A 24,592-nucleotide genomic window follows, 5' to 3' on the forward strand; every position below is an offset into this window, starting at 1 on the left:
TACTTTACATAGGATATAGACAAACAAGAAAAGGTTTTTGCCAGTGTAATTTCTTCAAGTGATGTTCTGAATTTAGCGGGACTAGAATTCTAGAATTGGTGCCTGTCTGTTGTTAAAGAACTTCACAATTACTTTAAGACCTTGGAGGTGAAGTATGTTGGTATACAAAGACTCCGAGGCCGATAACTATGCAGCCCGTAAAGGTTCCGACCGACAGTAATGGACCGATTGGTTTACTTTCTGACCGCAGCCTTATGATGCTGGTGGTCGGAAAGTAAACCGACTGGTCATGCCAGCAGGTTTAGGACCGGGTCAGGGATCCCGTCAGCCAGTCGGAGTCGGCTCGCAATCCCAAAGAGTGGGTCTTTCTGCCCTTGGGATTACACGCTTTCGGACATAGTTTTCATGTCGGTCTGTCCAACATGGAAACGATGTCGGAAAGTGTGTTTGAGGGGCCCCTAGTAGGGTTCCCTTGGGTGCGCAGCCTCCAGTTGGGGCAGAGGTGGCACCTATGGTGCCCCCCTGTTGATCCCTGCACCCTGTGGCAAGCACTTTGAGGTGCGTGACACAGTGTGCAGGGATGAACCACAACTCCCATTTCCCTATGGGACAATGTATTACGGACAATTTACGGTCATAATGCATGCTCCCATAGGGAAATTCAGGAATGCAACCAAACAGTGTTTGATCGCATCCGAATGAGGCAGTCGGGAACACCGGCCGGAGGTTGGTCTGGACCGCAGACCAGAGGTCGATCGGTCCCAGGACCGAGTCGGTGTCGGGCAGAAGCAATTCCGGCAGACATTGAAATAGGCCCCTTAATGTCCTTGATGCCTAGAAAGTCAGAATTTACATCATAAATCAAGTTGTTTATGATAGTCATCATGTTGCAGCAGTCACTCACATATTTCTCTGTGCAAGAGACCAAATACTTAATAAAGATGTCAGAGTACACGCCCAGTGATTCAAGCTATAAAATGCAACCTGATAAATTTGGTCAGCCTGGTGTACTTTTCTCACTTTTGTGCATTTTCGTGAGTGTGTATAAGACCGAAGTCCTTTGTGTCTTGTTATTAAGGCAGATGAACTCATCTCAACTTACAAAACGATCACCTCTGGCTAAGGCTACGTAATTAAATACAACCTTTATTATACTCCCAATGGTGGTCTTGATTACTCACTTTTTTAATGATAGTGATTTTTAAGTCTTCTTTATTGAATTTTAGTGATTCTATTCCCCTGCTCAGTCACAGAGAAACTGGCTAGCTTGTGATATTCTCAGAGTCCAACTATGTTTTTATTCATTTGAATCACGTTATTTCAACACTACACAAATGTTCCCCATATTGTATTTGTCTGGACTCCTGATCATGACCTTGCAATCAAAACGCCAGACAGACACATTCCCATCTAATACCAAAGGATGGAAAATGAAGTCCTCTGCTAATAGTACATACACACCAACAGTCCTTGCTAATGTTGTTTCGCTGTGTGATCACTAGTGCAATAAGCGCTTCACTCGCAGTTCTCTGTATATTTTTCTTGACACTTTGCCAATCAAAACACATTGTACACTGGCTAGCGGTCATGTGGCATTAATTGCTGGAATAAATGTTTTACTATGAAATATTTTGACTGGGATAATGAAATGATTCCTTAGTGACCCGCTGTTACTATAGAGCCTGAAACCCAGGCACAGGTCCGCATTAGGCACCGGTGCCTCTAGGCAAATTGCCCTAAAATATACACCACAGTAACTGAGGGGCATATTATCAAGGGGGTTTATCTCCGCTTTTTTGGCTTTAAAAGCCAAGAAAGCGGAGATAAAATGATCTCCCTATTACCTAGCTGTTGCTAACACCAGTTAGCGACAGCTAGTAGGAGATAGCGACCATCTTGGGCTCCACTTTGCATGTCAGTGATATTTATCACTAATGACATGCAAAGTGGGCGTGCCAAGATGTTAGCAACTGGAAACAGTCGCTAACATCGCTATCTCCTATTACCAACTTTTGGAGATATTCGTGCTAAGCGCGAATATCTCCAAAAGCGAACACCTGCCCTGAGCAGTTCTTAGCCATGTTATCCAATGAGAGGTGGATAACATGGCTAAGAGCATTAGCTCGGTAATGCATGAATATCTCTGAATTTTCAGCGATATTCATGCATTGCGGATTATTTTTATCGCATTTGCGATAAACCTTGGTAATACCAAGGTTTATCTGCGATAAAAATCGCCGCAGCTCAGCGGTAAAAATATTGCCGCTAAGCCAACATAGCGATAATTATCGCTAGTTGTTGGTAGTATGCCCCTGAATTCTCGAAGTTTAATACAGTGAAATTCTGGTTGCAAAGGTAAGATTCAGCAAAGAAAAAGACTGTGTAAGGAGAATTATACACTTCAGAACTTAATAACCCAAAACTATACCGCAATTAAAACGAGCGCTTCGGGTATTGTGCTATTTAATTTCATGACATTATCCTTTGCAGTTTTACTTTTTTACAGTACTTTTTTGTTCTGTGAATACAAATATTTTGCATATGGTTTTTATTCCACATCAAATTTGAGCAATGAAGGCCCATCCTTAATCGCACATGGATGCCTGTTGGTTTTCAGGGTCATAACTAAAAACATAATACAGTCCACTGACAGGAGCATTATAGTGCAAGGAACACATCGACAGATATTTAGAATTCTTTGGGCAATTATATACATTTCTGCAACTCCCTGTGCTGTCCATCTGCACATCTCCTAGGCTGCTGCCATGACTGACGTTGGGAGAAACATTCAAAAGAAGACCTCATTTCTGTAATTTAACATTATAAAAAAGTCTCTATAAAGTAAGAAACAATAGCATAATGTATACTTTGGTCCCGAGAGTAGGACTACTGAAGACGTATATATCCTAGGTTTAGCATGAATTATGAAGAAAAGATGTTGGTTGGTGTAATAAGTAATATCTGAAGGAATACATTTGTTCTTCCTGGATTTTATTTGCACTGTTAAACTCAGGTAACTTTTATTTTAAGCACATCCCTAACAGGGCCCGTTAGAGATCTCTTCTACGAAATTCAAAGCCTCGTCATGCAGCAGATATGTTCATAATCCTGAACTTTTCAGCTACAAATCATTGTTTTCAGGTTTGTTAATCTAATTAGTCGAAAGAAACAAAGCAAGATTATCAACCCCAGAATTCATTAGCTACCACACCAAAAAATAAAGACCGTTTCCGTATGATCTGCCAACATTGCTCTTTGTAGAGAAACTTTCTTTATTAATCTAAGTTTATCTTTGATTATACATATTTATTCTGTGCCTTCCTGGCTTAATCTGGAAATCAAAAAATATTGTCTCATGCAATTCCTATGTAACAATAATGGTGTGTTGTGTCAGATGTTGCTATCTTCACTACCCTAAATACTCTTAAAGGAGAACCACATATCTAAGGTGTTCCAACAAAACAGAGCACATCAATAGCAAATCTTTACTCTAAGGAGAATGTAGTTAATCACGCATAGGCGGATTGATGCTCATTTCATTTACTTATAAATCCCTAGTATATGGTACTACATATACCCAGAGCCTGTGAATTAAATGCTACTGGTGAGATGCAGAACTCACAGTGACATCCAGTAAAGTAGCACGGTATAACATCTCTCTTGGGATGTCAATGCAGCCTGGGTGTGCAATTTTACACTGCCATTACAGCCTAGCAAAACAAACCTTTTGCCAGACCTAAGTCTTATAATTTACCCCTAGAAGTAAGTTCTAAATGCCAATAGGTCAAAGTGTAAGGTATTTAAAAGTAGGGGATGTATATTTAATGTTTTCCATGCCTTGGCAGTGGAAAAGCGCCAAAGTCATTTTTCTAATGTGTTTAAGCGGACTCTTCCATAGAAAAACACTGGGTTACACTATAAATTTCAGCACAGGAGTAGCTAGAAAATGGTTCAAGGATTCACTTTGATACAAATTTAAAATCCATTTTATATTTGTATTTTGAAAATAAACTTTTAGAAAGTGGTCATTTTCCTGCAATGGCGAAAATGGGCTGCTCTGCCAGTGTCACCTGGCTGCAAATGGCTCTCCTGTGGTTAAATGTGGATTGCTCCGAGACAGGGCTTGGATGTGAAGAGGTGTTTTTGTTTTTCTTCCTTTAACAGAGGGGCCTGGGAGCTGGGCCCAGACCCTTCCTGAGCTTCAAAGTATGTCTGCCTGGTCACCGGTGGATGTAGCTCACACCTAGGTCTTCCATAGTTTCGTCTTCCTAGTCAGTTTGGCTGCAAATCCAGGGGGAGAGGGGAACTGCCTCGGAAATGGCTTGGAGTAACCACAAGGGAGTGTTTGCCCATTATCATAGCCACCCCTCAGGCTGAGCACAGGGGACTATGACCAGGGAAGAAAGGTTCTGCCATGTTGGATAGGTTACAATCAAAACACAAGTGCTGCAAAAGTGGGTTGGGTCACCCCTGGGAACTTTTACCCCATTGGTTAGGGAGTGGAGTTTCCCCACCCACTGGCTGGCACTAGGCATACACGTGGCATCCTCAGTACCTCCCTCAGAACACTCCTGGGCCTGTGAAGGGTGAGAAGGACGGCTTTGCTATCTGAAGAAAGACTGGTGCGGCTTGCCTTGAACGCACAACGGCATAAGTGATTCCAAGGGTCAGTTGTCTGACTAGTCTGAGGTACAGAGACATAACAAGCTTCCAGGGGCCCTTTCCCTACAACTGCCCAGCTCTCTGGTTCCAAGTGGACCTGCTGTAGACCCTGCTGCTGGCTTCTGTTGGAGTCAGTCCTAACACCTTACTGGTACCCGCCAGGTCCTGGTCCGCTTGGCTAGTGTTAGAGTGTTCTCCTCCTGTCCCCAAACGGCAAGAAGTGGGACTTAGAAACGTTTTGACAACTTTCTGCTTGAAGAACTGACAGTGGTTCTAGGTATACACCTAGAGGGCTTCATAGAGACCAATGACAAGGAGCATCCCATTGACATTGAGCCCTCCAGGGGGAAGGGATTCAAGCTTTGCTCCCTCTGAATTTTTCCGCCTTCATTGGCAACTGCACCAAGACCCTGCCGTTCAACAACTCACCATTGTCGAACTCTGCTTAGGATCCAGCTTGCAGCTTGTTCCGCCGATGACTCATTAACTACCACTTTTTCTCCATTAAAGTTTGTAAGTCAGAAGGAGAACTTTCCACCATGACAAGTTTGGTCCATGTAGCGGACTCAGCTCTATCGCTGTCAGCCTTGATTTTTTACTTTGACCAGATCTAGCACTACCAGATAATCACACTGGTGCTATTTGGCACTATTTTTAATTCAAACTTTAAAAATTCATATCACTAGTTCTACTAATTTGGTTTTTGGCATTTTGGTGTCACATTATTTATTAAAATGTACTCTATTATATTTTAAGTGGTTTGAGTTATTTGTGTTGTGTTCTCCTTTATTTTTGTTCAAGCACTGCATAAGAACTTTAGATGTTGCCTCTGAGGCGATTTTTTTGCTACTGCTGTTCAGCATCGTCGAAATGAGAATAAATGCTTTGCTGCTGGTCAACATCAGTGAAAAAGTGTGATGATATGTAAACCTGCATGCCTTATAACGCATGCACACATATACATCATGCATCACATATGCTGCCAAGGTGATGGTGCATATGCATCACATATACCCCAGCATGATGACAAATGCATGCACGTGTATCACCAAGCAAGTACCCATACAACGTGATGCAGCGATTAATGTGCTCTTGTTCATTTATTCTCCAGGATAGCGAATACCCATATTAAAGTGGTAAATTGATAAAAATATAAAGAATTGTACCAAAGCTAATTTTTTTAAGGAATGCTGCAGCCCAGTAACAAATTGCAGCTGCTGTGCCCACGAAAAAATAGAAAATACTAATAACAAACAAAAGAACACATTTGCAAGGGAAGAACAAAGGAGGAGTGGAAAGGAGGTGGAGGAGAAGTAAACAGCAATGAGTGAGTAGAACAGGGAGTGGGAGCAATAGATGTGCTAGTTAGAAATGGTTTTCTTATTTAGAAAAAAAAAGTGAGAGAGACAGGAAGCGGCAGGTAAGAAACAACTTCAGGGGAGCATAGAAGAACAGGGAAGCAGCAGCAGTACAAGTGGGGATAGAAAGAAAACACATGCACTCCCACGGAGTGCTGAAAGAAAAAGAAGAAAAAAAGTAGCTCCCTCAATGCTAGCAATCAAAGCACTCATCCGAGGATAGTAAGAAAGTCACGTTCTAGGCAGAGACACACATAAGAACAGGAAGGAGAGCCACTTACTGAGATGCAAGCAAATAAGATTGGTTTCTGATCAATCAATGGCGAACAACATGCTGACCCACAACGGAAGGAAGAAAAATGTTGGCATTTTTCACAATAGGTCTTTAACAACATACAGCTAAAAGCGGTCTGTAGGCAAGACCTAAAAACAACCTGCCAATTCGATCAATCGCCACACGAAGCAGCACAGGGCCAATCACCGGTGTGGCCCTAATTAAAAACACTATGCACATGGCAGCTCAACGCAATGGCTTGACTATATGTTCCTAATATTCAGGCTCCTGCCTCTTCAGGGTGTTTCATGGTAGGGAAGGCTTGCAATAAACGAACACAATAAATATTTCTTGCATGCAGTGCCAGCCCGATACTGCAGCACAGAGGGAAGGAAGCCTGTCCAGCTCGATTAAGTAGTAAATCTAAACGAAACGCTTGGAGAAATGCTGCTTCAGAGCTGGCATAGAACTGATGGAACACATTACAAATGAGCGCCCGGCTGTAGGAGAGGACGTCCATAGGATCTCAGCCATCGTCGTGCAGAAACTAGGGCTAATTAGCTCAGGAAGAGATTCATCTCTATTGTGAAACATATAGGTCAGCTCATGACCATGACGGATGCTTCCATTCTGAACACATGCACTATATACGCTGGAGCATGTTTTATAAGCCAGAGGTTTACACCGTATTGAAATTAAAAGGGTTAGGGGTATTTGTAGGGACATGGGGGGGGGGGGGGAATGGGCTCCACAGGATCATACAATCACCAACAAATGAAAAGGGCACAGGCCGTGCTGCATAATCCTTCAACACTGTTCCGCAGACAGGGTGTACTGAAAAGGCCCAAAGAGAAACCTTGGTGAAACACAGTGTCCATTGTGCAGAGTACGGGCTTTGATTCTGTGCGCGCCAGATGCACTAATCTGGGCGGGGGAAGCGTGGCCCATATGGAGTGGCGGGTTTGGGCACAATCCACCATGAACTGGCGGTGTCCATGAAGGGAGCACTGCCACCTGAGACCTCCTGAGGGCTGCTTTACTCAATGGATAAACGGCTGCAGGTTTGAGACACTGCAGGGTGAGGTTCATCAGCGAAAGACAGTGGTGGCTCTTTGGCTAAGACGGAGGAGCATCGCCCCACTGCTTCGCAGCAGCGAAGGAAACATAAAATGATAATAACTTGCGTTATCATTTATTTTTCCTTCTGCTGCAGCTTTGCGGTTGGGGCAGGGCTGCTCCAACGACAGAGAAGCAGGGGAGGGGTGGCTTGCACACTCCTAAGTGCACATAACTGTTTAGCCGTCTCTCTTGGGCCGGCCAGACGTTCATGCGCACTTCGCTTCTTCTCCATGCAAGCTGCAATACAGCCTGCGTGGAGAACATGCCCAGGCCCCCATTCCCTGGCTGATCGCCGATCCACAGCACGCAGACCAATCACAATGCTGCTTGGCTATTAAGAGGAGGGGAATCAGGTGCTTCCAGCATCCTGCTGCGGGACCGAAGTCAGGAAGAGGAAGACAGAGGAATGGCGGCGGCTGGCTGGCCTTCACATGTAAGTGTGAGAGAGCGCAAACTGATCAAAATGTAGAAATGCACCACACTTACACGTAGTAAGCATAAATCATGAAGAGAAATGCCATGAGTGCTGATAGTAACTACATCTATATTCTGAAATATGTAGTTAACTTAGAGAATGCATATAGAAGTGGAACTAATGAAGACATGAGTGCAATGTATAACTTTATTAGATGTGATTAATCATGGTTCATGTTAAATGTAGCTGCTAATAGGAAGATGGCGTGCTGCGAGCACAGAAAGAGACAGGCCTCATGCATGGCCATGACAGAAGGAATTAGACTGGTATACCTTTCATTTCTTGGACCGCACTCATGTTATGATTACATTATATTATTCAGAAGAGCTATATTATATAGATGTGAGTTCTTTTATTAATTCACAAAATGTGATACTATGTGATTTTATTCAACGTGAATATTCCTGAATCTATGTTGTGCAGCTGTTAAATGTAAGATGGCATACGGAAACGTAGAACGTGGTAGGCCTCAGGGCCAGAGCTAGAAGGGAGGGGAAAGGTGGTACATTATACAACATGGTTTGCACTACTGTTGTAGTAATAACTTTAATAGGGTTTGATTTATAGATGTGTTTACTTAATCAGTAGAATAAGAGTATTAACATGCTAACAATTAAAGAAGAAGTTGACTATTATAAAACTGTTGTAGAGCTGGAAAGCCTTAAACGTTGATTTACACATATTAGTCTGGGCCGGGGAATGTTGCAACGCGGTTGGAAAACCATGAGAATTGGGATTTGGCTCCAAATGTCTGTCTGGAAGAGAAAAGGGGGTATTCAATTATTCATAAATGAATAGAAGCTTGTTCGTGAAATGGACCAGACATGGAGGAGGGTTCCGGAATGTTTAAGGGGTATCAGCGGGCCGGAGAAGAGTCTGAGAAGCAAGGTCGAAGCTAACCACAAGGCCTCATCATGGAAAAAGCCAGAAGCTACACCACGTGAGGGGCGTCTCACGAGGGGCGTCCTAAATGTTATTGGATTTTTGTATTAGGGACAGCACCCCTGGGGGGAGTTAGAGCAGAAGCCTGAGGACCCTTTAGAGAGCGGATGGGTAGGCAGAGAGGGGCCATGACTGGAGGACTTTAGGTTTTCACCAAGAGTTTAGAGTGAGTGACTTCCCTCGGGAGTCATTCACTGCTGACACCTTTTTGATAGGTTGAGACCTGGTTAAGTAGGGATACCATCTAGATCAGGGTAGGGAAAGCCTAACCTGTATTTTCCCTCCGCCTGTAATGACCGACAGATTTCAATATGTGTCTATGCTAATAGCACTATTGTTTTTAGAACTGGTATTGGTAATTTCCGTTGTTCGTCTGAGGGCTTTCAGAGAACACATGTACGTAGTTGGGCCTGTGTATCTGGTTAATCTCATTTTGAGATGTTTGTATTTGCAACTTATCTTGACTTTATAATAAACCTTTGAAAGCTAGAAGTTGTTTGTGATCCTTTGAGCAGAGTCCTTTATTGGGAGAACTAACTTGGTAAGAGATGCACTTTCTTTCCTCAAAGACAGGCAATAAAGGTTCAGTCGACCAGATCGGGGTTTTAGATCGATAGTGATAAGGTATTGATCAAAATCTCACCCTTCCAAGTGTTTTAAAAAAAAAACTTTTTGGGTCTCCCCAAACCCACTTGCCCCCACCCCACCACCAGAGTCTGGTAGCAGCTGCTACTAAAGGCAGGGATATACTTCTAGCAACTGAAAGTAGCTACCAAGCAGGAAGTCCCCACCGAGAAGGTGTTCTGTTAAGAATTAACAGATGCCTTTTCAATGATCCAGAAAAAAACAGGCAGAATATTCCTGAACATAGTAAACAAAACCTCCCTGAAATCGCTGTCAGAAGAATTCAGGATTAACTATCACCCTTGCATTACCACTGGACTGTATTATAACATTTCTCAATATAAATCTTTGAAATAAAAAAAGTCAAAGCCACAAGCACAGTAAATGTCCATCCAGGATGCAATCGCAAATCGACAAACACACGGGCACATGCTCATTCTTAAACTAATGTTAGCACCCGGAAATTATTGTGGGAGGTAATCCAAGCCACCATTTTGCTCATTATGCCATAACAGATATAGATCAATTTTATGCAAATCACCCTAAGTTTGACTCCAATAGGAACAATGCATCCAAACCTCCAACCATGTCCAATATAAACGGAAACAAAACACATGTTGACGGTACGCTTCAATCTCTGGGTCTACACGTCTCTCAAATGTAGAACATGCTTATTCCAAAACCATCCAGTATGGTTAATGTCCCAAATGTATACAGTGACTAACACAATCTTCAGAGTTTCATACTTTAATTGTGAAGGCCACCACTTTTAGAAAAGTACCACAATAAAAATAAGTCCCATTCAAAGTACCGTTCTCTGAACTGTCACACAATATAAAAACACATAAGGCTAGTTTCTCACCTTCGCATTATGCCAAGTTGCGTTTAATGAAATTTACTTGTAGTAAAAAAAAAAAATCCAAGTACCAGATATCATAGAAGACCAAGCTGGCTCGATGAAAACTGTGGGAACTCTGGAAAGCTGGGACATTTTCACTTCACTTTTCACTTCACAGTCCAAGCTTGCGCGATAGGTTGTCAACTGTCCAAACACCAACCGTTGCTTACAGTCCATGGTCTATCTGGAACAGTTATGACTGCCCAATTTGCCAGCCTGACTTCGTGATGGACAATGCAATTTCTCTGGGCTTCGTATTGGAAATGTGGTGTAAACATATTTACTGAGGGCCTGCATGCAAAAGTTCACAAAATATTGGTTGTTTTTAGGTCTTATTCGCTTATAGCTATAGCAGTCTCTAGGCAAAGACAAATTGTGAACAAAACAATAGAGTGGGCTTTGCGTCTGCCCCTTACTGATTTAATCGCTTTCTTCTCTCTTCTTGTGTTGATCCCTCTCCGGAGCATTTACATCTCTCTGTATTTTGATTAAATGGCAGGTATCATTCCACTGCTGACATCACACCTTGTCATGCACAGCACCTGAGGGACTGTTTTATCTTCTTTCTATTTCCCCCTGTCCCCCACTCCTCTTTCACCCCTCCTCTTTCTAAAAAAAAAAAAAAAAATCCCGGGCACCCAACTGCCCACCTCTCGTTTGGTACTGAACACCACCCGCCACTGTTTTGGGAAGTCATCTCAAAAGGTTTTTTTATCATTCCAAGATGCACGGTTGGCATCTTTAAACGCGTTTTCATAACGCATTAGAAAGTTTATTCAAATATTGTTGCTACGGAAGGGCACACAACAACAGCTGGCGCCTTTGAATGGATTTTTAGATCAAGCATACCAAAATACATTCAAAGATGCGTGCCGTGGCTGCACGCATATTTGCAGCAGCCATCTTTGGATGGTAGACTGCACCTCATAGAGCAATGGATTTGAAGTCAGAAACCTGCGTCTAGTATCACAATACCCAAGTCTAGCTAAGGTTTAATAAGATGACTATTTTACATAGGCAGGTTCTTGTATACAAGATGAGCCACTGTGCTCAATATTGAACGATTAGTGCACATATGTTGAGAATTAATAACAATTAAGGGTTTTCCTTTTTTATATCATTGCCTGAACTCAACTGCCTTATGCCAGCAAAATCTTCATTATAGATATTTACTGCACCCTTAATAAGAATCTCTAATATTTACAAACATATTTCCATCAATGGATGTAACTTATGCTAAAAAAAGACAGGGATATTGATTCAAAATTACCAACCAAAGAAAATGCATTTTAGACAGAAGCTGTACCATCTGGGTTGACAGAACTGCCAAAGAATCGATCAAAGAAAGAGTTTCAAAGAGCGAGAATTCTTGGCAAAGTCAACAGGTTTCATGTGTGAGATCAATCGGCTTTGACAATGCTTGTTTGTATTTGCAAAAATTGAAAGGGCATGTTTCAAAAGATAAAAGATGGACAACCTCAAAAATATATGTTAACAGATGTTTTTCATGTCTGATTTGCCAAGCCTTATAAGCTTACAGTTTATTAGTAAGCATGTGTCCTGAAGAGGTGAAAATAGCATGTTTGTGTGTGCTTTGCTGTGTTTTGCATGTTCAGCATACCTAAAACACACCTCTGTGATCTTGTGGTATTAGGTCGGCTCAAATCCATCTCTAACTACCGGTACTGTTCCTTACTCTTGCAAGTCTCTATGCTCTTAGGTTCCTACACTCACAAAAAACGTTGGTCCAATCTTAATTTGAATGCTATTCTAATATCAGATGCAATCTCGGTTTTGTGCCCGAAATGCGATTACTATTTTAGTGCAAGTGGGTTTTCCCATCCCCTTTGCAGCACGTAAGTCCTACTGCAAATTGGGAGTGCAAACAGTGCACATTCCCATTTCGCATACCTTGGAATGAGGGAAATCGTACAGATAACCAGTTATCCGCCATTCCCAGGTCTGGGACTCTGAATTGGGTAATAATTGTGCAACGGCTAATCAAAGACATTTTGAAACCTTGCTGTAGGAAAATGCCTATTTTTGGCATAATCACACTTATTCTTTTTGGAGTGAGGTTTCTGTTTTTTGACTCTCTGCACTGGGACTCTGCTAACCAGAGACTGGTATATGTGCTCCGCCCCACCTCCCAAAAAGAAAAAAATCAAATAAAGCTATACTCCTAAATGGCATAGTTAACTTGCCTATATGTCCAAAGTTTATGGTACCAAGTGTACCCAGTGCCGGAGTTAAAAGTCACCAGTGGACTACAACACCGGCTGTGCACCACTCAAGTGACAATGCAAAACATGACTGCAGACCTGCCGCCAGTAAGCCGGGCTGTGCAGGGTTAACTACAAACTCAACCAGTCAAAATAACCCCTTCTGACTGGCATCAACCCTCCTTTTAAATTTTAACATATCACCTCCAGGTTCACTTCCTGTACCCATAAAGCAAGGTGCATGGCATTTAAGAGAAGGGCATATAAAAGTTTAAAGTGTAGCACGTCTTTACAGTGAAAAGCCTAATAAGCTATTTTCACTATAGCAGATTTAGCTATTCCAAAGGAAAACATTGGGAATTACTGTCAACTTTAAATAATGTTATATCTCTCCAACAGTCAGATAAAAAAGTTACTTCTTGGAATGTTTACAATATTTATTGTACATTCAATTCATGGGTTCGTCGAATTTGTCACAATTATTTTACAAAAGGTACTTTTAAAATAGTACCTGTTGTTTTTACCTGTGGAGAGAGACCCAAGGACTGTACCTGCTCCCACTTGTACACAGGACTGAGAAGTAAACTCCAAGGGTCAGTTGGCTGAGATCCTATTAAACTACAGGGACACAAAAGCTGCACGGAGCCCACTTTCCTGAGAGAGCCCAGCTGACCAGTTTCAACTGGAATTGCCCTAAAATCTTCTGGTAGTCTTTGTGGAGTGAGTCATGCTTCCTAAGCATTGTTCTAGAGGAGTATTGCCTGGAGAATCTACAAAAGACCAGACCATCCTGCAAAGTTGATCTAGCAGGGATGCATGGCCGGTGGGCTCGACTTAATAGCAGCCCCCACTAGATTATTCTATGCATTTATAAATCTGATTCATCAGGCCAAATGCCAACTAGCATCTGATGACTTCAAAATCTCTCCAGCTACAGCCCTGCTCCACAGTAAAAATCAGACTTGCAGAAAAGAGAAATCTTCTCCGCACTCAAACTGAGCAGTATCCGTTTGAGGTCAGCTGCTTCCTGTGTGCGAACTCTGGACTTTTCCTGCTCAGTGCATTTACTACCTTTGTCTTTCAACACTCTATCATCAATGGTTGTATGATAGAGGCACAACTGGAAAAAACACGCGGGCCTCTACCATGCATGCTAGAACCACAAATGAGTCTTAACCATGCATTCCTTTAACACGCATGCCTTTACCACATAGTTTTGTGTTAAAGGCATGAATAGTAATGAGACTCAGGTCCAAACTGCCCCACGCTACCCCTCCGCGCCCTGAGGTCTAAAAATCCAAACCCCTCCCAACCCTCACTACCTCGACCCCCTCTCACCCCCTTGCGATGTCCCTGCAACTACCCCAACTCCTTCCACTGTCCTTAGGCCTAAAACCCAAACCCCTATTTTTAAAAACTACGCGACCCCCCCCCCGACCCCCTAAAAACTACCTGCCCTCCCCTAAGCCCTAAAAACTACCAGACTACCCATAACCCTCCCCCTGAGGCCTAAAACCCTGTCCCTTAACAAACACTATCCCAACCCCCTTGCTGTTCCTATAACTACCCCCACCCCTTCCACTGCCCTTGGGCCTATTAACCTAACCCCTAATTTTAAAAACTACTGACCCTCCCCCAACCCTGAAAACCAGTCCGACCCTCCCCCAGCCCTGAAAACTACCCAACACCAGCAGCCCTGAAAACTACCCCGACGCCCCATTCCTGAAAACTAGCCCCCATCCCAGAAAACTACCTCTGACGATCCCAGCCCTGAAAACTACCACGACCCCCAGCCCAGAAAACTACCCCAACCCGCAGCCCAGAAAACTAACCCAGACCCCCCAGCCCAGAAAAATAACCCTGACACCCCAGCCCAGAAAACTAACCCTGACCCTTGCCAGAAAACTACTAAACTACTCCTGAATCCCTGTACTAGAAAACTACCCCTGACCCCCACCCCCGGTCCGAAAAGTACCCCGACCCGCCAGCCCAGAAAACTACATCGACCCCCCCACACAGGCCAGAAAAGTAGCCCCTATCCCCAGCCCAGGAAACTACCCCGACCCCCTACCCAGCCCAGAAAACTAGCCTGGACCTCCCCAGGTCTGAGAACTACCCCTGATCGCCGACACCTCACCCGTTCCAAATAACTAGCCCCTACCCATCCCAGAAAAGTAGCCCCAACCCCCAGCCCAAAAAAGAACCCCACACCCCCAGCCCAGATCACTAACCCTGACCCCTCTACCCAGCCCAGAAAACTAGCCCTGACACAGCCCAGAAAACTAGCCCCGACCCCATGTTCTTTCTCGGTTAGCCTTAAATTTTACTTGTGTCCCAGTCTAGTGCAACCAGGACCCTGCGGCTGGTGCTTTTTGATGCTTTTTTTATTCTAAACTTTGAAAATTCATATCTCCAGTTCTCTTTATCGCATTTTTGTTGTTTGTTCATTAAAATATTCTCTATTGCTATACACTGAAGTGTTTTTTTTATGAAGCTGTTTTCTCGACTTTTTACCTGTTTGGTACTTCTAAATGCTTTAGGCATGTTCTTAAGTTAAGCAGGTCTGCTCTGTGCCAGACCTACCAAGGGTTGAACAGGTTTAAACTTTTACTGGACCTAACAAGAATGGTCACATTATTACTTGTAGTGGACTACAATCCACTTCACTTAATAATCAACGTTCTCACATTTACTTTATGAACCTGAATGTAGCAAAACAATTTTGGCCTGTCAGCTATTTAGTGGCTTTAGCATTTAAGGTCTTGAGATGCTGAATTTCCATTTGCGCAATTGTGTGCAATTCCGTAAAAATTGTGTTCAATACAAATCCAGCATTTAACGCTATATTTTAGTGACAAATGCATCCATTTTGAATGCGATGATGCATTTCGGACTTAAAATAAAAATCACAAAAGCACTGCCGTCGACAACAATTACTTGCGTTCTGTTCCTTGTGTTTTTCGTCATGTGGAAGGATGGCATCATTTCAAAACTGTTGTGTTACACCAAATGCCATCAATTAAGCAATATTACATCAGCAATACGAGCAATTTACCTGGGTCTACATACTACTACTAATAGTCCAACATTCTACAAAGGAAAAAACAACCTATGAAAAAATTGCATGTGGTTTTGGTTTTCTTTTTTTTTTTAAATCCAGCTTTACCGTCAGCAGTTCACTGTGGATGTCACTGCACGCAGGGAAGTGCATTATGCAGAGCGAGTGAATTGGCACCTTGATAATAACTATCATTTACAGCTGTTTGTCTGCTGTAATTGCCCATGTTTGCGAGTAATTGCTAGTTGATGATGAGCTTTTCTGTTCAGTGCCTCCTAGCGGACTACAGGCAAGCTAACCCAAGAGATATTTCACAATTAGGCGCTGTTCTGCTGAAGGGAGGATTACATGGTGCGTTATACTGATAAAGGCAGCTACAGAGTCATGAACTGTAATCACAAGAGTGCCCACTCCCTGCCACACTTCCCACGCAAAGTACAGCCTCAGAAGCCTGTCTCAAATAAAGCTACCACTTCTAAAACCCGTATTGCTTTACAACATTCTACAGAACCAAAAATATATGGACTTTTTCAGAATGCATGCATGAGAAACCTGACCCACCAATGCCACTATGGGTGGCAGGCCATGGACACCTGTCTTGTAAAATTAGGAACCTCACCAGCACTGAGTCCAGAGGTCATTAATGTGGGCACGATTCACGAGAAGGCCATGTGTAGCAGAAGCGATATCACACATCCTCTGATCCCCAATGTTATCACAGGGCTGACTTCCTGCCTCATCTTTATTTAGCTCCTCAACAACCTCTTAATTACTGCTGAATGGCTAGGTGAAGAACAAGTAGACTAAACAACAGTGTAAGCTGGGTTTTAATGCAGCAGGTCCCATAGCTCCAAGGGACTTGTTTACCTTCTATTATAAGTCCTGTAAATGTGGGGCCAAAACCAGGGGCCTTGGCACAAGTAGGCATGCCAGAATAGCAGTGCATAGTGTTGGCTACCTACAAATCACAACCATGGTCTTGAAGTGCCATATCTAGTATGTTTAGATCGCTCCACTGTGGTAGGATGCCATGTTTCCAGTCCAGGGCTTCCATTTAACAATTCACTATATTTTGAGAGTTGTAGTCTTGGTTTACTTAAGTTGAAACAATTGGATAAAACCCCCTGGTGATGAATTGTAAAAACCAGTGTCCTAACAAACTGGAGTCAACTGGCCAGACTCATAGTCTTCAAATAGCCCTTTCTCGTGAGGATGAATTTTAGTCAGTCTTAGCTTTTTATCCATTCCTACTAAACATACTGGAGATTACAGGTCAAGACTTATACGGCCTGATTAGTCATTTCTTTCCGACCCATGCGTAAACCCCTGTTAACGCATGTGCCAAAATTATGAGTGGAGTGTTGTTTAATGCATCTAATGATTATCGAATGTTAAGTACCTCAAACTTTGTTAAATTTCGACAGGTCAAACATGCTGAAATTTAACAGACAAAAACATAGGACATTTACTGTATCATGTGGATTTTGGCGAGTTAAACACCAACATCTGCATGTTATTCCCCATAAACTCATATTAGGTGTTATTTATCTCACCAACTATATAAATTTACCCCGTGGTATTGTTCAGGGGTGATAACTATGGAGTCAAATCGTAATCAGGCTTATGGTATGAAAATTAAACTACAAGCCAAGCGTCCTTAGTACATTGGCCGAAAACTCAAAAGGGTTAAAGAATAGTCTCCTGACATATAGCAAGCTAACAACATATTATATACTTTAGTTATGATGGACTACTGCTCATCTACGATTGAGAAGTGCTGGCTCCTATCAAGCCATCCAACCTTTTACACCAGGTGAAGCAGCCAAGAGCCGATTTACCAGTGATGTGCAAATCTCAGTAACAAATGCATTTCATGCTGAACACAGGAGTGCAACAGATTCCCATGTTAAATAATCCCTCAATCAAGTGTGTGTTCCAGGCTATTCCTCTGGAAGCCCTCGGGATATCGCAGGGCCACAGTTGGCCTCAGTAACAAATCTCAGATTGGAAATTATCCTGCCAAAATGGGCGCTCACCAACTTGATTGAGGGATTACTTTTTTCAATTTCAACACACGAGATGTCACATTGGACCTAGGCTACACTGCACCCAGTATACTTGTGGAGTGCAATAATTCTCAACGTATACCTCTAACTTCAACAAAAGGATACTCGCCTACTAGGAATGATTTTTATTTAAAGCATGTTGAACATTCTTGTGAGATTTTGAATGTAATAATGACAATAATAAACCTGATTAAACGGTAATTCTCAAAAATGTATATATGGTTCAACTATGAAAATGTTACGGTACTGAATGGGCTGATACAGTGCGATATAGCGCGAGGCTGGTTTCCTTGAATGAAAGCAGAAAGAGATAGAAAATGAAATGGGAACTAATGCAGGCATAGGATATTGCATATGTTAAACATGGTTTTAAAAGTTTAAAAGTGACAGTGATAAGTATTGCCTGAATATAAATGGGTTTTTTCTGATCCAATGTGTTTATCCTATGTAGGATCGAAGACACAAATTTATGGAATATATGAATGAGAGACAATAATATTTCTGGTCTTGACAAAGATGGGTGTATAAGCGAAATACCATCGAAACGCGTCGACGCTGGGGTGAACCCAATTCAAAGATTAGCCAGATCGAGTTGAATGTAGATAAAAGTGAAACATTGACTTGTGGTTTTCAGAATCTAACGTGAATGTGTAATAGTATTTGACAAAGGGTTATGTCATACTGTAGTTTCGTCTCTTCTTTTTATGCAGGTCATTATTAGAAACCAGTAGTGTCTATCATTGTGTTTATTCTTGTGTTAGAAGCAGCATATCTGCGGGTACATGTATATTTTTTCTCAATTGTGTAATATGAAATGTTTTTAATTGTTTGTATGGAAAGAAAACCTTTTTAACAAAACGGAAAGAAAAATATTTTTTATTAAAAAGGATAATGTCAATACATTGAACAATAGAATTGATTGTGCGCTATTAGTTAACTATTGCTCTAACAGAGATTGGCAGCCTGGGACACCTCATTTTCGAGTGTCACAAAGTCAGGAACTTCTGGAAGAAAGTGAACAATCTCATCAACGCTGTCACAAGGAAAGACATACCAATTAGTTTTGTTGGTCTCGCCACAGGGTTCATGACGGACTGCCTAGAAAACAAGGAGGAAAGGGACCTAGTGGACATCCTACTGACAGCGGCAGTAAAAATCATACTAACAAACTGGAAGAACACGGCCAAAGCCACTTTCAAAAACTGGATAAACTGGGTCACCTTCCTCAGAGGCGCAGATAATATCACTGGCAATTTCTCAAAGGAGCACAACGCCAAAAACGACATGTGGGAAGCCCTCTACGCACACTTGGAAACACGCCGGACCTAAAACCCGATCCCCCCCACGCCCCCCACTATCTCCCTCTCTGCGTTCTTTCTCTTTCCAGGGGGGTTAATGTTGTATACTCAAGGACAAGCCAAGCCTATACCCCAACTATGTATACAGCGCACAACCTGGTGGCGAAACAAGCCCAACCCCCGAATGTATACCCCCCTGCATTGCTCTGTACTGTTTGTATCTTCTGATATGCACATTTTTATTTTAATAAAAACTTTTGAAATTTAAAAAAATAAAAATAAATGAAGACTCAGTTGAAAAACTAAATTTGAGCTTCTTAGACATCATCACCTGATGCACGACCAACCCCTTTATTTGCTTAGGATCTGATTTACAGAGGCATCACCTGACGGCTGGTGCAAGGGCTTGGTGCACAAGGTACCCGATACAATTGAAACTTATGTCAGGTGAAGAAACAGCAGTTTGCCGTCAAAGTATCTCTGTTAATTACATAGACTTAGTGCCTTCCACAATCAAAAGCAGCGGTGCATAGCTAAGGAGCACACTGCATTCACATTACATATATTTAGTGCCTTTCATGAAATAAAACAGCAGAGCATATCTAATATGGACACTACACACATTACAAACAGTTAGTGCCTTCATAACACAAAGGGGCAGTGAGGCAATGCATAGCTAATGAGCACAATACATTCACATTGCATAGACTTAGTGCCTTCTATAATATAAAGCAACAGTGTGCCAGTTCCAAAGTGCATTCGCATTGCGTGGACTTAGCGCCTTTCATAATGTAAAGCAACAGTGTGCCAGTTCTGAAGTGCAAAGTGCATTTGCATTGCATGGACTTAACGCCTTTCATAATATAAAGCAACAGTGTGTCAGTTCTAAAGTGCAAAGTGCATTCGCATTGCATGGACTTAGCGCCTTTCATAATATAAAGCAACAGTGTGCCAGTTCTGAAGTGCATTCGCATTGCATGGACTTAGCGCCTTTCATAATGTAAAGCAACAGTGTGCCAGTTCTAAAGTGCAAAGTGCATTCGCATTGCATGGACTTAGCGCCTTTCATAATGTAAAGCAACAGTGTGCCAGTTCTAAAGTGCCCAGTGCATTCGCACTGCATGGACTTAGCGCCTTTCATAATGTAAAGCAACAGTGTGTCAGTTCTAAAGTGCCCAGTGCATTTGCATTGCATGGACTTTAGCGCTTTTCATAATGCAAAGCAACAGTGTGCCAGTTCTAAAGTGCCCAGTGCATTCGCACTGCATGGACTTAGCGCCTTTCATAATGTAAAGCAACAGTGTGCCAGTTCTGAAGTGCAAAGTGCATTTGCATTGCATGGACTTAACGCCTTTCATAATATAAAGCAACAGTGTGTCAGTTCTAAAGTGCAAAGTGCATTCGCATTGCATGGACTTAGCGCCTTTCATAATATAAAGCAACAGTGTGCCAGTTCTGAAGTGCATTCGCATTGCATGGACTTAGCGCCTTTCATAAGGTAAACCAACAGTGTGCCAGTTCTAAAGTGCAAAGTGCATTCGCATTGCATGGACTTAGCGCCTTTCATAATGTAAAGCAACAGTGTGCCAGTTCTAAAGTGCCCAGTGCATTCGCACTGCATGGACTTAGCGCCTTTCATAATGTAAAGCAACAGTGTGTCAGTTCTAAAGTGCCCAGTGCATTTGCATTGCATGGACTTTAGCGCTTTTCATAATGCAAAGCAACAGTGTGCCAGTTCTAAAGTGCCCAGTGCATTCGCACTGCATGGACTTAGCGCCTTTCATAATGTAAAGCAACAGTGTGCCAGTTCTGAAGTGCAAAGTGCATTTGCATTGCATGGACTTAGCGCCTTCCATAATATAAAGCAACAGTGTGGCCAGTTCTAGAGTGCCCAGTGCATTCGCATTGCATGGCCTTAGAATGCTCCCTATTATAAAGAAAAAAAGACCCAGGAAGTGTTGGTTCCAGACACTTCCAGCAACCAGCGGGACAGTGTTGGTAGGCCAGGCTAAATTGTTTTCGCCCAACATACAAAGTCGAGTCGCTGGAGAGAGTTCTAGATCTCGAAGCCTTGTTATTGCCACAAGTAAGGTCAGTGACTAGCACATGCTATCTGCTTACAAAGTGCCTCCTTCCCAGCCCAAAACCAGGCACCCCTCGCGCCAGCTCGTGCTATTGCCAGGACTGCCTGTTGGCTGCCGCCTTAATTGCTGTCCGTGTTTCAGCAGATCCAGAACATTGCAGCCACACAGTGCGGGACCTTTGGAAATGTCGCGTGTTCCTTATGTGCCCCGCCCATGCTGCCCGGCACGCGCGCTGCACTCCGGACACCTGCCCCGGGAGCGCATCCCCAGAACTAAAAGGGCTCGGACAGGAGGGCGCTCTTTCAGTAAATGGCGTCAAATCTGTGAACAAGCCTACCATTGGACATTAGAAGGGTAGCGAACAAAGTAGCAATTTAAAGGGAAAAGTTGTTGGGTTAGCACCGAGAAGCTTTCTAGGTGAGGTCTCCGCTCACCCTATAAATAATGAAATACATTCATTAATGAACAATGCCAACAGTGCGTGTTTTAAAGCTGTCCACAGCATTCGCATTACACAGGCTTAGTACTTTTCCTAAAACAAAGGGACAAAATAGCAGTTAACGTTCTAAAGTGCTCACAGCATTCCCCCATTACATTGTGAAAGTGTATGCTTCAATGTAAAGAATCGGGAGAGAGGGCGTGGGTTTACTGGGGGGGGATGCTCTAACCTTTTACTACGGAAGTTAATACCACTTATCAACTGATGTGGGAGATACAACTGCTGTGTTTCTATTTTGTAAAGTGGATCAAAGTTAAGCGTTACAACTTTTCTTGGAGATTCTAAGACTGCAACGGGTGTGTACCCCCGACACATTTCACAGTTATTTTCCTCTCGCGCACACCCACCTTTGTTCACGCCCGCCGAAACATCTGGAACAAAAACTGAAAACAATGATTTGTAATGGGAGCGCCCAGCACAGAACACCTCCTGTAAAGTATCCGGAACATGTTTACTCGCTGGTGGGAACCATATTTCACTTGTGGACATTCACTTCACAATCTATTGCCTCCTGGGAGTTCCACCTTCATTTACTCCAACCGAGCACACTCTTTTATGACACCAGATTACAATGTTTCTTAGGTCAGCCAAGGACTAGGAGGTGGTGTCTCGTGTAACGTGGAGTCACCTGTAATCAATCATACAGGCATTATCAGACTTCACCCTCCCACACACAGACTCGTGGCCGCTGGTTGGCTCCAAAACACGTGGGACGTCTTCTGTCAGTCCTGCCAATCTATTTTTTGGTTGTTTACCATCAGCACATGGCATTCTGGGATTTGTAGTTTCACTTTAACCCTAGGCATGAACTCAAATCATCACATCATGTAAAACGGAGCACAAAAGCAGGTCCCACTGAGGTTTAACACATGCCGCGGGGGCAGTAGGCATTCCTTCATCTCCCGTGCAGATACACCTGTACAATCCTCTGGCCCTAGAAATGATTCTAGAGACCAGACGTACATACACTCCCAGGGAGCCCGAGACCGGCATCGTTCACCCGCCTCGCGCAGCCCCTGCTCTGGTCTCCCGCACACATCAGCCTCTCCTTGGTTGCCCAGGACTTACCTCCAGGATCTGGACGTAGGTGGCAGGGAACCAGCCCCGCGCGCCGCCTTTCTCCCCTTCCCACCAGCCGCCGTCGAGCACCTGCAGCACCTTGATGACCTCCCCGGCCTCGAAGCGCAGCCCCTGCTGGTGCTGCTCCCCCGAGAAGGGGTACAGGCTCCGGCACAGCAGCCCAGAGAAGACCGGAGGGGCTGACAGGGTCGGGGTCGGAGGGCTGGACAGGGCAGGGTCAGGTGCTCCAGACATGGCAAGGGTTGGGGCAGACGGCCACGCCTCCCGACCCTCGTGCTCCTCACTGACGGGGCTCACAGGCAGCCCAGCATGATCCCCCGAGCTCCGATCCAGGGGGTTCAGCAGCAGGGGGATGGAAAACAGCACAGCAGGACCAACAATCCTCTCCGCGTGGAACGGCGGCGCCCCTTGCCCAGGTGCGCCTCGGTGTCCCTTGCCCAGGTGCTCCTCACACCGAGCCCCCCATATTCCACAGTCTGCCTCCTTGTAGTGCTGATGATACTGAACAGCAGGGTCTCCCGAGTTTAACCAGCGAAAATGCTGCCAGAGAGAGTTACCATAAAGTACCCTGCTCCTGGTGCCAGATGCGCTCCTCTCTCAGAGGACTTGGACCATTCGGCGCCGCTGTCGAACCGCACAGCAGGAGGACCGCGAGCGCGGGTCCACCGCAAGCGCAGGGTGTGCTCCGGCCACTCACCCGCAGCCCCGGCTCATTGCATTTCCCTCTCACACCCGCGCTGCTGCTCTCCAGAGGAAGGAAAGTGATCTCACTTCAGCTGCGCTTGAATCGTGTCAGCTTTTTTTTTCTTTCACAATTCTGTAACTTGTGTGCGTGTTTTTTGAAGGCGGTGCAACAGGAACAAGACTGCAAAGCTCACAGTGTCCGGGGTCACGAACATGTAGTGACAGGAGGGGACGGTCCGTCTGTGACCAGCGGTTCTGTTAACTTCCACTTCAAGATCCCGAGCAGCGATTTCCCAACATCTGAGCTCCCTCTAGCTCCTCAGCTGCGCACAATATTCTGTTTCCCATTCATTACCGGGTTACCTCGAGTAGATGGCCATCCACATTGGTATGCATTACCAAATGCACGTAAGGGAAAGGCACTCTGATTTAGCCCACGGGTATTATTTTGGATTAAAGAAAATATACGCATGCAGCTCAGACAATAATGTCACAAAGGAGCCACAGCACTTTCGCTGACTGACTGCAGATTGCTTAGGGGGACAGCGCTTCATTTGTGAAAGAAAGACTGCCGGTGCCTGAGGCTCTGCTCAAAAGTCGGCGGCCGCTGCAATTGAATGTCGGTGCGCAAAATACAATGGCTGGTAGTCTTTATTTCACTTTTAGGCACCACTTGCACCTCTTTCTCGGTCTTGCAGGTTCATGCTTTCTCTCTTTGTGACAGCGTTGCCTCCTACCCCTTCCCTTTATCTATGTGCTAAGTGCCGGTGGCCGCCACCTGCTCAAATTAGGCACTAAATGGTGAACTATATTAAACCTCCCTTGCGCACTGTTTAAGTAATGGTACTGAGAGACGAAATTCGTGCCTCCCATCGTAAACGGAGGTGTAAATAACATTTACGCCTGTATCCCACAAAGGCTTGTGCATAGGGTACAGGCGGGGCTAAAGGCTACATTAGTTTCATTAACAAATGTACCCCTGCATTGTGCTTGCGATTTGCATTTTTTACGCTTTGCTCCTACTGTTACCACCTAAAGGTGTTTTTGGCAAAGCAGGTAGTAAAAGCATGTACAACATGTGAGTAAGCACTATTTGCGCTCAGCTTTAATGTGGAGGAGCGAGGGCAAAAAAGATGTGAATACAGTTGGCACCCTTTTTACCATCAGTGTCAGAGAAGCTAGGATCACATTGAATATCAATGAACCGTCCGCAAAGCACACTGCAACAAAGGGCCTGCCTGCAAAAACT

General features: G+C 43.8%; 1 protein-coding gene across 1 annotated transcript in view; it reads right to left on the bottom strand.

Moving 5' to 3' along the window:
• GAS7 (growth arrest specific 7) overlaps window positions 1-23,682 on the bottom strand; it is a 1,296,657-nt gene extending 1,272,975 nt beyond the window's left edge. The window contains exon 1 of the mRNA XM_086930551.1: window positions 22,648-23,682. Within this exon, the coding sequence (XP_086786677.1) occupies window positions 22,648-22,893 (246 nt within the window). The 5' untranslated portion in view covers window positions 22,894-23,682. The remainder of the gene's footprint in view (window positions 1-22,647) is intronic.
• Window positions 23,683-24,592: the final 910 nt, after the last annotated feature.

Source organism: Lissotriton vulgaris, chromosome 7, assembly GCF_964263255.1.
Source record: "Lissotriton vulgaris chromosome 7, aLisVul1.2, whole genome shotgun sequence".
NCBI classification, from domain to species: Eukaryota; Metazoa; Chordata; class Amphibia; order Caudata; family Salamandridae; genus Lissotriton; species Lissotriton vulgaris.